Here is a 15,125-nt window from a genome sequence, read left to right as displayed (position 1 = left end):
CATTTACAGAATAACATTTAGATTAAAGATGAGCATTTCAGTTTATTTGGTATTTAAAACACCAAACATACACACATACGCAGTCCGTTGTGCTGTACACATATACATGCAGACGTACAGTATATATACATTCCTCTTCATTCCCATGTGAGCTCCAGTGTCACTCAGTGCTGCAGATCCCTTCGATTCTGGTTAATACATCCAAGTTTGTGTCTTTGCCACTTTGCCCGGCAGCACAATCTACTGACATTAAAGTGAATGACATTTCTATTAGGAAATCATTCGGACGGGCCACAGTTCATCTGTAACAACTCCAGCATGAAGGATGCTTTTCTAGGTCACACATTCGGGCATTTCTCAGGCTTGATTACAGCTTAAAGGTTTAGCAGATTTATGAAAAGTAGCTTATATTTCACACCATCACTGCCTTGAAAAATGCACAGATGTATTCTGAGTCGTTTGCTCAGAGTAATCGATTGCTGGGGAGCATGTTACATATTCCAGCGCAGTGGGAAAAAATGGATATCATGGTGCTGTGCCTGGAAAATATTCATACGCTTCTTCACAGTTAACCTAGAATTAATCATGTCAGTTAAACAGAAATTAGTCATGCATTTATTCATAAAAAATAACAAAAACTGGCAAATAACTTACATCAAATATTAAGGTAGTAGCTGTAATAGGCATTACATTTACATGACATTGACTTAAGGTTACAGCAGATAAGATATCTTGACAAATAGCAGCAGTAATTATCTGATGTCTTTCTATCTAGAGGAAATTAATCCAACTACAATATCCTTCCCATCAGGCACTTTGTTTGGAGTCATCAAGGTAATTTATGGTAATGGAGTCATAGAGAGCTGAAAATGGCCTAAAATGAGATGGAGTATGAAGAGAATAACATGCATAATCAATTAATTAAGTTTCTGAAAGTCATATTCAGATACCTAATATTTGTTACTCCTGCCTATGAATAAAACCTGAGAAAAGTTCATTTGCATTCCCACTTTATCCGTCTTTTTTTTTTTTTTTTTAACTCCCAGGCTCTGAATCTTCACAGTCTTCTCCTGTGAAGTGTGTCCACTTTGACAAAAAGGCTATAAATATATATATTATAATCTGTAGAAATACTCATGTTCTTCTGTTGTTTGTGATGAAAGCATCAGGAGTCCACAGAGTGTTGTGTCACAGTTCGTCCCTCTCCTCTCCGCCGCAGACACACGCTGCCCTCTGGCTGTTCATGTACGGTCTGCAGCCCAGAGTCCACACGGTGTTATACAGAGTGTCTGCCATCGACTCGCAGGCTGAAAACACACAGAGAGATCAGAGAGGAACGAGTACTAACACTCAGAAATAACTAGAACCAGAAAAGATACCTTGGCTTGCCGTTCCCATGGGAGAACCCTTTTTGTTTCCTCATAGAACTTTTTTTTTTTTTATAAAGGTTTCACTTGGAGCCCTTTCAGAAAGCTCTACTAAGAACACAACATAAAGGTTTATGCTGTGAAAAGTTTCACACAAAACCCCCTATGAGAGGTTCTACAGAGAACCCTTCTATGGTGTAATATTCCACCCAGAACCCTTTCTGGGGGTTCTACTGAGAATCTTTCCACCTTCTAAGAGTGCTAACCAGAACCCACCAAAGTGGTTCTACCAAGTACCCTTTTATATTGCAAGTCTTTCATCTAAAACCCACTCAGAGAGGTTCCACCGGGAACTGTTTTATATTCCAAGAGGTTTATCTATAACCCACCAAGGGGTTCTACCTAGGACCATTTCATGTTCCAATAGTTTTATCTAGATCCCATTAAGGGCGTTCTACCAAGAAACATGTTATATTTCAAGGATTTTATGTAGAACCACATATGGGGTTCTACCAAGACACATTTTATATTCCAAGGATGTTATCTAGAATCCACCCAGGGGGTTCTACTTAAAACAATTTTAAATTCCAAGAGTGTTAGCAAGAACCCACCAAGGGCATTCTATCGAGAAACATTATATATTCCAAGAATTTTGCATAGAACTCACCCATGGGGTTCTACCAAGACCCCCTTTATATTCCAAGGGTTTAATTTACAACCCACCCACGGGGTTCTATGAAGAACCATTTTAAATTCTGAGGTTTTTATCTAGAAACCAACAAGGGGGTTCTATTGAGAACAATTTTATATTTAAAAAGTTTTATCAAGAACCCTTCAAGAATTCACCATGAAAAAAAAGGTTTCTTTAGATGAATAGGGTTCTTAATGAAACATTTAGTCTTACAAAGAACCCCTGATGAACCCTGTCCTCAAAAAAGGGTTCTTAAGAAGCAGATGGTTCTGGGTGGAACCTCAGCTCCTCTGGGAGTGTGGCGGTAGTGAAGTGTTACCGGTGGTTATGTCTCACCTTGCACCTTCGACCCGAAGCCCAGACTCTTGTTCAGGTCGGAGCAGATGTCGTGCAGACACGAGCGAAACTTGGAGTCGCAGTCGTACTTGATCGTCCCACAAGTGTCGTAACACACGTCGAGCTCGTTACAGCAGTTCGTCATGGCAGGGATCCCCAAGTCAAACTGTCAAAAGAAAGTGTCAGGACAGTTTACTAATGCAGAACCAGGTGTTATGGTTAGTTTGAGCGTAAAGGTTTCATGATGTGTAAAAGAATTAATGCAACACTTCTGTCTGTTTTAGTGATTTTATCCACTTTGCCAAGATAATCAACTGGTGTGGCTTATTTAGATTTTGATAAGACAGCACCCAGTATCACACATGTGCTGTGATACTGAAAGGCACTGTACTATCATGGCTCTTTCACATAAGAATACAGACACCAGTTTTTGCCCTGGAGGTCAAAGTCATGACCCAGAGGCAGAGTAGAGTGACTCATGACTTCTCCATCTTAGGAAAAAAAATATTAATCGCTCTGTGTGAAATGGCCATAGTTCAGTGCTTAATAAATGTCTTTTTTTTTTTCTTTTTTTTTTTTTTTAGATAAAACGGCCCATTTAAGAGTGGAGCTCAGGTGAAGGCAGAAAAATTCCCAAAGTGTTTATTTTGTTTATCTGTCAGGTTTCAATAAAGTGTGTTTTACACACTGTGTATTTTCTGTGTGTCATTCCCCCACAAAAACGAACAAACAAAAGTGTTGTGTTTATGTTTTTGTTGAGTACAGTTCTGGGCTGTGGGTGCTGTGAGCAGGCCACCTACAGCAGCATTCACCTGGAATCCCAGTAGAGAGGAGCTGCAGCCGTCGGGCTCTGAGTGCTGGTAGCCGGGGCGAGGCTGAGGAGGTTCTCCTGTGGAAAACGACAAAGAGAAAAAAAGTTTCATTTACCTCTTGAACTAAAGTGAAGCCACGATAACAACTAATCACATCATGTGCTCCTTGTCAAGGATCCACAGTACATCTCTGTTCTTGGATGTGTGTCGTTCCAAAGATAAGATGTAACTCCTGTTTGAGAACATCTGTATTGATTGTGTAACTGAAGGTACATCTACCCCCCTCCTCTCCACAGACTGATAACCAGGATGTGTTCACTATCAGCAGCCTGAGTGGTGAGTGCACTATCTTGGATCAAGAGTAGTTAATAAACTGGCAGCAGGAGGATTGATTTGAGACTTGAAGTGTGCCAACAAACAAATACACAGTAACAGAAGGAACACTGGATGTGAACAACATAATAATGATTTGAAAACCTAATGTGGACCAGAAGCTCTGATAAAAATGTTTGTCTCTTTTGAAAACAGCTCAACAACTCTATCTAGCTATCTCTGAACTCCTGGGTCTCACTGTCAAGGACATAAAGACTTCTCAGTAACATAAAACTAAGTTAAAACTACTACAACTTTTTTACTTTGTTTATTTTGGAGATTAATTGTGGACAAATACAAAAGTATTTCCATTTGGTTTAATGCAGCATTTGCATTGATGATTGTTGCAATTTATCATAATCGCTACAGTTGCATAATTTCATCTTCATCATTTTTGATATTCTGTTTGTCTCTAACAATATTATGTCTATACAATTTTTACCACAGCAGTGGATAAGTAGCAAACATACGTCTGATAATAGCTTAATCAAATCAAAAGGTTATTGTTAGCCAAATATAATTAGCATTTAAAGTAAAAAAAAATAAATAAATAAAGCCGCAAAAGTTTGTCGATTCATTGATTAGCTGTCAACAATAAATTAATCGGCAATTATTTTGATAATCGATTAATAGGAAAACATGCGCCAATTCCCTGATTTCAGCTCCTTAAATGTGAATATTTTCTGGTGTCTTTACTCCTTTATGACAGTAAACTGCTGATCAGCACTAACTGATCAACATTTTTCACAGTTTTCTGACATTTTATGGACCAAACAACTAATCAATTACTCAAGGAAATGACTGACACATTAATCAATGATAAACATAATCATCCCTAAGGCCATTTTATTCAGTGTTTTATGTGAAATATAATTTTGCCTTATTATTGACCTGTAGTGGAGAAAATTTCCCACCAGGGATCAATAAAGCATTTCTGATTCTGATGAAGTTTAAAGTTACTTGAAGGAATTTTCATACCGTGTTGATGTTGGAGGCCTCTGTGGACAAAAATGTGAGTGTTTCCTCCGTAAAAACCACAAAATATTACATCAAAAATAAAATCAAATCAAAATGTAAACAGGCTTGATTCATGGGATTTAAAGAGAATCTGATCCAGTAGCAGCCATTAACAGTGACTCTAAAGAAGTACCCAATCCTCTCGTTGATAGTCTCAGCATCAGTAATAAATTGAAACTGTTTCCTAACCAGTTAAAAACTCCTTGTAGTGGCTTTAATTCAAGAAATCTGTGCTTACCGTATCTGCAGCGGTACTGACACACACCGTTGTGTCCCCCCACCAGCTCAACCAGGGAATCAAAGTATCCGTGCACAGTTTGGAAACTATTTCTAATTGAGTTGAGGCTCCAACTGTTATCTTCTTGTGCCAAGGGTTTGTCCAGGGACTGGACTGTCTGCAGTGGTTTGATGTCATTCCCTCCCTCATCCTCCTCCTTCGCTTTCTCGTCAGAAGAAGGTTGCTCCTGAGCGACAGCTTCACCGGTAAGAGCTTCCTTCGCAGGGGTGTCTCCAGCAGGCATATTGCCGTCTGTCCCGGGCTCTACGGCTGTTTCACCATCTGCTGTAGGGACGTCCGCTTCAGGGTCGTCTGCTGCAAGTATTTTAGCTAGAAGACTGTCACCTAAGAGGGAGTTGGCTGCAGGTTCCTCAGCTGCAGGTGAATCAGACACTTGAGCATCTGCAGGAGTTTCTTCAGCTGTATCGGTAACAGCAGGGGCCTCCTCGTCCTCCTTTTCCTGGTAGTGGCCTAAAGTAGCGCACATGCCCACGGACACGCACAGGAGGAGCAGGACCACAGTCCGAAGCAGCATGGTGATGAACTGGTAGAGCAGAGGAAGCTCTCCACAAGGCCAGGTGTTGTTAACAAGATGAGAAGAGTGAAGAGAGTGAGGGACGAAAACACACTCTGCTCACACTGACCCTGCCAGCCACAGAGCAGACTTTGACCTGTGATTAGCTTCTGACAGACAGCAAGGCACTCTCTCATGCTGGGGGCAAAGGTCAGCCCCATATCAATCCAAAGAAAGCTTCTATAATTCTTTTAATCTTCTCATTCTCTGTGATTCCTGAACACATCAGATGAGTAATTTCATCACAGTTTTATTCACAAAGCTATAATTGGATTTTTATGACTCAAAAGTCACATGGAGCTTGAGCCCAGAGGGAAAAAAAATAACATCTTCATATTCACTTTAACACTCGGAACATCTGATGCTGGCATTTCAAGCCTGTGACCTTTATCGGGACATCACAAACTTCAAAAGATCTTCACTGCGTTTTGATAAAGGTCACAGACGGACACCTCAGTCAGCAGTGAACAGTGAATAAGCACAGAGACAAACGAAACATTATCCTCTCTTCATTTGATATGTCTCTGCTGCCCTCTCGTGGTTGAACAGGGCTGTGGAAGTTGTTTTTTGTCCTTTTTCTCATCCCTGTCCAGAGATAGAGTTTATTTATAAATCCTATTTATGTTATTTGGTTGCAGTTTTTTTTCCCTCCATTTGTCTTATTCAGTCTCTACATTTAAATACTTATTACAGGGTTCCTAGACATTTTCCATTTCAAAATTACATACTATTCCAGACTCAAATTTTTAGACTTCTGGGAAGATCTTTCAGATCATTTAGCTTTCTTTTAGCCAGGCCTAGGAAAACTTGCATTTACCAACTGTGGCTGTTGTGTCCTACACAGAAAGATGGACAACGGTCCACAAATATCTCTGCCTAAAGACGAAATAAACTAACCATTGCTCCCTATACACATTTTCTCTTAACATAATGCATAAACATTATATTATTGTTCCCCCATATTTTGTTTCTTTTACAAACAAGAAAGGAAAATTAGTTGATTTTTTTTTAAATGTAGCCCTAATTTTCACAGCATCTGTGCAGTGTTATTTATTCACTGTGTGCATGAAAACAATGATGAACGCAACTCATAAACAGGGCTTTCCACAGCGATATGAAGTAGCCAGGGGTTCAGTGGGAAAGATTTTGGGGCCACAAAAGCCCAAATTTGGTGGCCTTTGGCATAACTCTGTGCCTTCCTTATTTGCAAACATGCAGTAAATTATAGTAAAGGAGAAATGGGCTTCTTTTTTTTATTTTATTTTCTTTTTCCCAAATTTATCCAGACCTGAAAATTTCTAAAATCAAATTCCTCACTTTTCAATACTGTGTAGGAACCCTGTAAATATTTTGTAAATGGTAATCAAAAATGAGTTAAGGGCTTGTTTTGCTCCTGATCTTCTGTGATATGATCATCATGCACAGCTCCATACAGAATACACCAGAAGAAAACAATATTCAGGTCTTTTTTTCTAGTTTCAATTCATTACCTCTTGACTTGCCCCAGGCTGCACAGACTCAACTTATCTGATTTCAGCCTTAAGGAGGAAGCTGTTCATATTGACAAATACTAATTGGACCGCCCCGAGCCACTAAAACAACATATGTGAAGTGTCAAATTCACTGCTGTTCTTTAACCGCAGGATGACTAGACACCGTGAAACCTGATGTCGTCTATTATAACACCACGTGTGTGTGATCACTGCACTTTCATAATTTAAGGATTGAGAATGCTGATGGTTATTATGAAGCATAAATAAATGTTGCAGCCAGCTGTTAACTAATAAATGTGGCTATATTTTACATTTTACTCAAGAAGCATTATGCACTAATAGCTCTCCTCCTATTCCCTGCTGCATCAGTTATATATTCTTTATAAAACGAAACTTTTTAATGGCCCAGTGGGACATAGATACTTTGACTTTTGGATTTTGTAATTGTACATTTTACTGTTAATATTTCTGTATGTGTACTTAAATCTGAATGCAGGACTTATGACTGAGTATTTTTACTGCTTGCTGATACTGGTGGCAGTTTAGGTTATGATGTACAGTGTTATTTCTGGTAAAGACATTTTTTTAATTCTTTTTATTTCACATTGCAGTTTATCCAGTGTAAAACTGTCTGATTTTGAAATGTCCATCGCATGAGATAATCCACTGGTTTACTTTCTGATGAAGCTATTTGCTCTCTGTTTGCAGATCACAATGTATTTCATCCCACAACATCCTAAAAACACAGGAAAGCAGCAATAAGTAAAGAAGAATAACAAGTCTCCTAGTCAGGTGTCAGATACAAAGTGTGCAAAATAACACGTACTGTCTAATGGACTTGCTCGCTTTCTCTCTATTCAGCACCATGTTGATGTTGTTTTCCAGATCCTTGAGAGAAAATTAGAGAGTAGAAAATCAAGACCCACTATCTAATCTTTTAAAGTTATAATATGGTAGGAAAGAAGTCAAACTCCCTTGCCTTGTTGATGGTCTTCAGTCGGTCATTTGAGGCTATCAGTCTCATTATCTCTGTCTGCAAACAGAAAAAATTGCTAAATAAAAACTGCAGACATGCATTTTTAGAGAATCACATGTCCTGCTTTAATTTTATTTAAGAAAGAAAGCAAGGAAAAGCTGATGCTCCATGTGATGTAAAAATCAAAGTTTAACACTGGGTTGCACCAACAAAAATTAATTTAATCTAAGATTTGCTAGAAAAACTAGGCTTAACATGAATAGATCCAGATTTAAAATTAAGCAGAGCTCTGCACCATAAAAATCTCATTTGACTAAATCCAAGTTTGTTTATGTTGACTGATATTAATCAATATAAATATGTTCGCTTACCCAAATTAAAATAAATACAGAAAAAAACTGACTGCTGTTGGGACCTAGCAAGTATAAAAGTGGGGGGAAGTTGCTCTGTATTCCTTAACAAAATGTCACACTGTTTACTAGCTAGCTTAAAAGTAAAACATAACATTCTCTACTAACTAAAATGCACAAAAGAAAAAAAATGTTATGTTGTTTCCTAGCTAAAATAAAGAAGAAAAAACTTTATATTGTTTTTTTGCTTGCTCAAAAGTTAACAAAACATGATTGTTTTCTAGGTAGCTAAAAATCTGGTTAGCCAAGTTAGCCTGCTCATGAAGACTAAGCAGAGAAATATTTTGATTTGTTTTTCTGAAAAAGGCACCAATTTTAAAAGTAAAACCTCCTCAAGTGTGGGTTTAAAGTTAATACTGGATCACATTTTGAACTGTATAAAATTCTGGTACAACAGAATTAAATTTAATCTAGGGTTAGAGTAAAAACTAAACTGAGCTTTAAAGAGAGGTTCAGATTTAATCTAATTCTATTTTAAAGTAGTTTAACAACAGAAATTAAAGTGAAACCATGATTAAATCAGATTTAAAAATTAATTCTTGTTAGTGCAACCCCAGCCAACAGTAAAAAATATATGAGGAAAAGTTTAGAGTTTATCTCGCAGCACCTTTAGGTCTTTGATGCACCTCTCTGTGGCTGTGGTTGTAGCAGGAGATACCAGCTTCTCCTTAATCTCTTCCTCCAGCTGTCTGATCTCCCTCCACGTGTTCAACACCTGCAGCCTCTTGGAGTGCAGTGTCAGCGCAGCCGGTGGCAGCCCCTCCGTCCTGCAACCCCGACAGAGATGCATCTGTCCGAACACAGAGGAGCCTCACATGAGTGCACTGCAGTGACAAGTAATGTATCTGTACTCGTACATACACACTCCTGCAGGCATTTTTAAAGTCACAGCTGACTCACTGTGAAACTTACAAAACTCTCTTTATGCCAGTTATCATGACAAAGTGATTATTTGTTCAGTCAGTTCACGCCAGAGATTTAAAAGTTAGCATGTGCTGTTGCCCTGCAGGGTGATATACAGCAAATGCTTAGATGTGGTTTACCACTGATTAGATTTACCAATGTAGTCTTGTTCTTGACTCTTCATGTCACTGTCCTCTGGGCTTATGATAGCTGGAACATTCTGTAATTCATTTCGCACTCTGCAGTCAAAAAAAAAAAAAAAGAACAAACTTGCTTTGACCGATGACTATGTACTGTATAAATATGTAAACTTTTTTGTTGGACAGATCCTTGCAGTACCGTTTATTCTCCTCTAGAGCTCTTCTGACCTCCTGCTCCAGCCTGCAAACCTCTTTTTCTGCTTCCTCCAACTCAATTTCCCTTTCTTTGCCACTGCCAAGATCTTTAACTGAAGTATTCGGCGACTGCAACACAAACACAACACACATATTAAGACGTACACTGTTTACCACAAACACAAAAGATGCTCAAGAAAGATGCTTTTTCTGTGACTAAAACTATTTGAGGCTCCATCTTCCTTTGTGGAAAGTTTAAATATCTGTGTGACTGTCTGAGCCCCATAAACACATTCTGCTCTGTCAGAACACATGAAAAAACGTCTTGTTGACAGCAGTCCTGAGATCACTTCCTGATGAACATGTAGTCAAAAACTACTACAAAGATGAATGAAAGGCTTTGTGAGAAGAATCACCTTTGACCCTGTGAACTGTGACTGACCTAAAATCATGTGTGTAATTTGTTGCACAAATCAAACAAAGAAAAAATGTTTGTCTCTCACTAAATTAGGTCCCATGGAGCCTTTTGGTAAGTGTGCTTTACCGTGTCATGTAGCGATGACTGGGAATCCATCATGTGGTTGACATACAAATCATAATCTGTCTGGAAGAAAAAGAAATCATTATTTCACTCTATGTATTTTGTTTTTGTTTTTTTTTATTGTGTGAAATCAAAACTCAAATTGAGGACATAATCATATATTTCACTTTAATGCCCGTGGACTTCTCACACTGCCTAATTTCAAAGGTCCAGTGTGTAATATTTAGGGGAACTTATCAGTAGAATATGGCAGAAATGGAAAAAGTATGTTTATATTAAGGTGGAATCACCTGAATGCAGGAATTGTTGTGTTTTAGTTACCTAGACTGAGCCATTTATGTCTACAGTCCTCTTCCATGGAGGCCGCCATGTTTCTACAAGAACCCAAAACTGACAAAATAAACACCGGCCTTTCTTGTTTTTCACTGTGGGTTTTCCTACTGACTTGGAAGAAGACAGTGAGGAGAGGTGTTTGCAATCTGCAAGTTCACCATTAGATGCCACTAAATTCTACATACTGGTCCTTTTATTTAAGAGTTGAACAATATGGTTAAAAAAATCATACTGCAGTTATTTTTACATTTTGTGATTGCCATATGATTCATGATTAGCTGAAATGATAACTTTTGCATCCCAATTTTCACTGAAAAAAACTATAAAAATCACAATGACATGACCTCTGGTGATGTCTGTACCAAACAAACATGTTTTCTTATATTTAGAGAACAAGATCTGTAGGCGATCTCTGCAGCACTACAGTACTGCTTTGTAATTCTGTCTTCACACAGACTTTTCCTTTATCAAAAAAAATGCAACTTGTCTGATTGGGATATTGTACTTGGCTATAATGTAACTGTGATGAATAACTGTGCAGCCCCATCAAGTGTGCAATGCAAATTATAAACACACAAAGCAGTTTTACTGATAGTGTGCGCAAAGCTATTGTGTGCAAAAAATAAATTTGCACGAGCCTGAGGCGTTTCTTATGAATGAGCACGAGTCCAACTGTTGCCCTCGAATGACCTGGCGCATCATGACCAGGTTCCAGTGGTTGCTCTACTTCCGCCTGCTACACCAGGGACTTACTCTCTCTTGGCTCTAATACGTCTGACGGCACATGCTAAAAATGTGCTAGTGGGTACAGAGGAAATGGAAAAACCTTAATTTCCCTCAGGATGCGTCCAAATACTGGCGAGCCTTCACATACATCATCAAAGACGTCACTGAACACCACAAGGCGGTCTCTGCTGGGCCAGCTTTGCGCTGACAGCTTCTTCAGCTCCTGAGTATGACAGGAACACACACACACGCACACACACACAAAGACAACTTTAGCAAGTTAAGATGTGTGTGAGAGTCTCTGCATGTCTTCTGTATTCATGCACCTTCTGCAAGAGTGTTGAGACAGCATTTCAGAACTGCCATCTCATGAAATTAAAAAGAAAGTGCAATTACAAAAGTCGTTGCATGATGTCCTGGTTTGTGGGACCATTCTCACCTTTTGTAGTTTCCTTTCATGCATTTCAGCAACATTGATTCCAGCCCAGAGGTCCTGCTTGGCTATGACTTGCCTGCCAAACTGCTGTTTTGTCTTTTGCTGGCCTTCATTTTTCAGGCTTTCCTGGTCAGAGTGGCTCGAGCAAAATTGTTGTTTCCCCTCCGGATCAGATGAAGAGTTCAAGTTTTTCTGGGAAAAGGCACTCGAGTGGTCCGGCAATGAGTTTAAGGAAGAGTAAACTATCTTTGGTAGACATACATCTTCTTTTCTGACTGCGTGCGATGAGCTATCAGAACCCTGATCTTGTTTTGACCTCGAGACGTCAGACTCTACTGAAGCCATGTCAGAGGAGAGCTCAGAGGGAGACTCTTTAATTTCTTTCTTCTTTACATACGTCAGTGCCTTTGTTCGTCTCTGCTGGGCTGTCAGAGGGTTTGGGGTTTCTTCCTGGCTCTGAGACTTTCTCCACAAGGGCTGCTTCCTCTCCTTGCGAGGTTGACTCTGGTTCAGGCTGCGGGGCCCCAAATGACCTGAGCAGTAGGTCAGGATATCAGCCTTCTGACCAGCTTCAGCAGCCTGCAGGAGTCTGTGGATGTCAATCCCAAAGCCCCCTGGCTTTGGCTTATAGCCGCTGGACATGGCTATTAAGACACAAAACATATTATTGTTTTAAATTCAAGTTTCTCAAAAGATCCAGAAAGTAACCTCACCTCAAGTACAATCAATTTTCTATATTGCACAGCAGAACTGTGATGAAGAGCCCTACCAATACTGGATTGTTGGGGCTGATGTCAATAAGTAAGTAAGAAAAATGTGATATTGATAAATATTCTTGATACAGAATATAGCATATATACATAAACACACATTTTTTATTTTACAACACGTGAGATGTCTGCCTTCTCTCCGATATAATGGGACTAGATGGCACTCGGCTTGTGATGCTCAAAGCACCAAATAGATAAATAAATAAATAAAATGATTGAAAAATTCTTGTCTCTTTGTATTTCTTTCCAAAAATCATGACCTGGTTAATCAAGATAATCCACAGACTGGCATAAAGAACTGCGGTATATTCCACTGCAGATTAATAATTTAACAATCGATCAATAATTAATAAATAATCATCGTTGCCGCTCTAATTAAATACAATGAACAGTGAGATTAAATGTCTGTAAACTACATTCATAAAGAGCGTTTCATACAACGCACTTCCGCAAGTGACCCTTTTTCACGGCAGCCATATTGACACAAAATAGTAGAGTAAACACAGATGTTACAATGATACTAATTAAGGTCAGACACTTAATTAACTAATTAAGGTCATAACAATGAACTCAGCAGTGTTGTGCCTCTGAATGAGGATTTTCTGTCCTAAAAACGCAAATGTGTGAAACCAACTAAAGGAACAGCAACACAAAACTGTTATTTAACTTTTGTAAATCCAGAAAAGTGTAGCTAAGCTAATGAAATATCTCATTTCAGTTAGCTAGCTAGGTGTCCACAACTTTGACGCACTTCGCAAAAACACAACTGTGCTCACCATTTTTACTTTTATATTTCTTGAACATGTGACCAATAAACACTCTGACGTTTGTGGAAAAAACAACCTCACCTGTTATCTAATTTTAGTTTTGTCCGGAATCACGACAGGAAACAAACTTTTTCTTCGTGGCCACTGAAGTCTGCTCTCCTCTCGGTTGTCAAGGAGACCGAGGCGCGTAACGCTTGCGTTGCGTTCAGTGTCTTGAGAATAATCGTACCCCTGAGCTCTCAGGTGCTAGAGCTCATTTGCAGCCAACATGATTAGGCAAAAAGGTGACCTTAAAGCGTGCAGGTCAGAGAGTTCTCAACTATGAAAACTTAAGTTTTGTTTATAGAAAGACTAGCATCTATATGGTAGGCCTAAGCACTGACATATTTTGGCATTAGCTTGCTAAACTCCAAGGTAAGTCACTGTAAAACAATTGAGGCCTCTATTCGTAATATGATTTACATGAAAATAACATTGTCTTTTAATTATTTTAGATAAAGATACTATTCCTTGCAATTTATTACACAGGTAACATAATTTGACAAACGAGGTAGAGTTAATTTTGAAATCCAGAGTTTTTCATTAGGTTAGTAGGCCAGTCATGAGTTAGTCATTTAGTGTCTGTGTATTTCTGCTGAACTGGTACCATTTGCATGTTGTAGCTTTTCAATATATATATATATATATATATATATATATATATATATATATATATATATATATATGTATATATATATATATATATATATATATATATATATATATATATATATATATATATATATATATATATATATAATATTTTTTATTATTATTTATTTTTATACATGGTAGTAAGATGCATGTTTAACTATTCAAAATGTGTAATAGTCAGTTGGAGGCCATTTCAGTTTTTCTCCTTTTTACATAACAAGTTTTTAGTATATCATTAACAAAAACATAAAATGTAGCCACATGGTACCAATGCTAATATAATGAAGAAGTATTGTAAATGTTTTAATGTGGAAAAGTAGACCTCTACTTCCTTGTGTTTTCTTATTTTGTGACACTCAAATGTTTTCTCTGGGCTGCACAAACCCTTCAATCCACTCAAATCGTGTGAACTGGTGTCTGGGGAAATCTGGTTACTGTACTCCTGTAAATGCTTTAATCAAACTATTATCTTAATCTGGTTATTCATGATAATTGGGTTATTGTGTGCACAGCAGTGAGTGTTGCCTACAGAGCAAAAGAGAGGAGGAGGAGAAGAAGAGTGAAACTCAGCCTCGGGGCTTCAACGGCCAGAATAGGAAAGCACCCAGATGGCAAAGCTGAGCATGAGGGAAGAGACAGTGTTAACATGTTCTGCTTCACTGAAACAAGAAGGGCCATACAATGGCGTTTCCATTCATTTGCATCCTTGTGCATTCCATTAATGTTTATGTAATGATGTTCCCAGAAGTTTATTTGTCAGAAGTTCGAGGATGCATCACTGATGCCTGTGAAGAGGAAATACCAAGGTTCATTTCCAGATTAATGCATTACATAATAAATTAGATAATGTCTCTTTAGGAGGTCAGTGATTGTGACCGTAGAAGCCAGAAGAGACTCATAAATGCCAGATTATTTCATGTTCATTGGTAATTTAGGAACCACACCCTCTGTAGATATAACTGACTCATTCTGAGGTAACATTGTGAATATTTTATTCTATTTATGCCATATTCTGCTTAAAGATCCCCATAAATCTTACATTCTTGTCATTGAAATTGCCCATTGAATGTGTACATTATGAAAGGCACTGTATCTTATGTCAGCAGCTGCCAGTGGGACCATCACAGTAAGAGTGGTCATAATAATGTTAATTCCACTACAGGAGAGACTGGATCTCTGTAATTAGGTGGAAAAGAATATGTGCATATGTCGGCATCAGCAACAGCAATCGGCCAAAATAAGTTTGAAAATATTGGATATCTGCAAAACTTCAATATCGTGCATCTCTAAATTAAT

At 38.3% G+C, this 15,125-nt stretch overlaps 1 protein-coding gene and 1 pseudogene across 3 annotated transcripts; both read right to left on the bottom strand.

Moving 5' to 3' along the window:
• Window positions 1-1,024: 1,024 nt before the first annotated feature.
• pla2g12b (phospholipase A2, group XIIB) lies at window positions 1,025-5,825 on the bottom strand. Of its 2 annotated transcripts, none has more exons than XM_084735561.1 (4): window positions 4,834-5,825; window positions 3,195-3,283; window positions 2,395-2,560; window positions 1,025-1,307 (listed from the first exon to the last, which is right to left on the bottom strand). In XM_084735561.1, exons 1-4 carry the CDS (start codon window positions 5,405-5,407, stop codon window positions 1,189-1,191), a joined length of 948 nt encoding a protein of 315 aa, XP_084591687.1. In that variant the 5' UTR covers window positions 5,408-5,825; the 3' UTR covers window positions 1,025-1,188. The 2 variants fall into 2 exon arrangements, with proteins under 2 accessions (XP_084591687.1, XP_084591688.1); XM_084735562.1 differs by having other exon boundaries at window positions 3,207-3,283; window positions 4,834-5,547.
• A 1,691-nt stretch (window positions 5,826-7,516) lies between these two features.
• Window positions 7,517-12,470, bottom strand: LOC146315148 (uncharacterized; annotated as a pseudogene). The gene is made up of 9 exons (XR_014771846.1): window positions 11,603-12,470; window positions 11,264-11,386; window positions 10,108-10,167; window positions 9,568-9,692; window positions 9,385-9,467; window positions 8,933-9,115; window positions 7,919-7,972; window positions 7,766-7,827; window positions 7,517-7,675 (listed from the first exon to the last, which is right to left on the bottom strand). The product of XR_014771846.1 is annotated as an uncharacterized LOC146315148 (transcript).
• Window positions 12,471-15,125: the final 2,655 nt, after the last annotated feature.

Source organism: Lutjanus erythropterus, chromosome 14, assembly GCF_056507025.1.
Source record: "Lutjanus erythropterus isolate fLutEry1 chromosome 14, fLutEry1.hap2, whole genome shotgun sequence".
NCBI lineage: Eukaryota > Metazoa > Chordata > Actinopteri > Lutjaniformes > Lutjanidae > Lutjanus > Lutjanus erythropterus.
The sequence above is the reverse complement of the archived record's forward strand: the minus strand, read 5'-3'. Positions and strand labels throughout refer to the sequence as shown.

What these genes read in the sequence shown, in the direction of transcription:
- pla2g12b (XM_084735561.1), bottom strand. Translation starts at nt 5,407, where the DNA reads ATGCTGCTTCGGACTGTGGTCCTGCTCCTCCTGTGCGTGTCCGTGGGC. An exon ending in TCAGTACCGCTGCAGATACG is followed by an intron (nt 3,284 to 4,833) that starts GTAAGCACAGAT and finishes CGTTTTCCACAG; the next exon opens with GAGAACCTCCTCAGCCTCGC. An exon ending in CTTCGGGTCGAAGGTGCAAG is followed by an intron (nt 1,308 to 2,394) that starts GTGAGACATAAC and finishes GTGTGTTTTCAG; the next exon opens with CCTGCGAGTCGATGGCAGAC.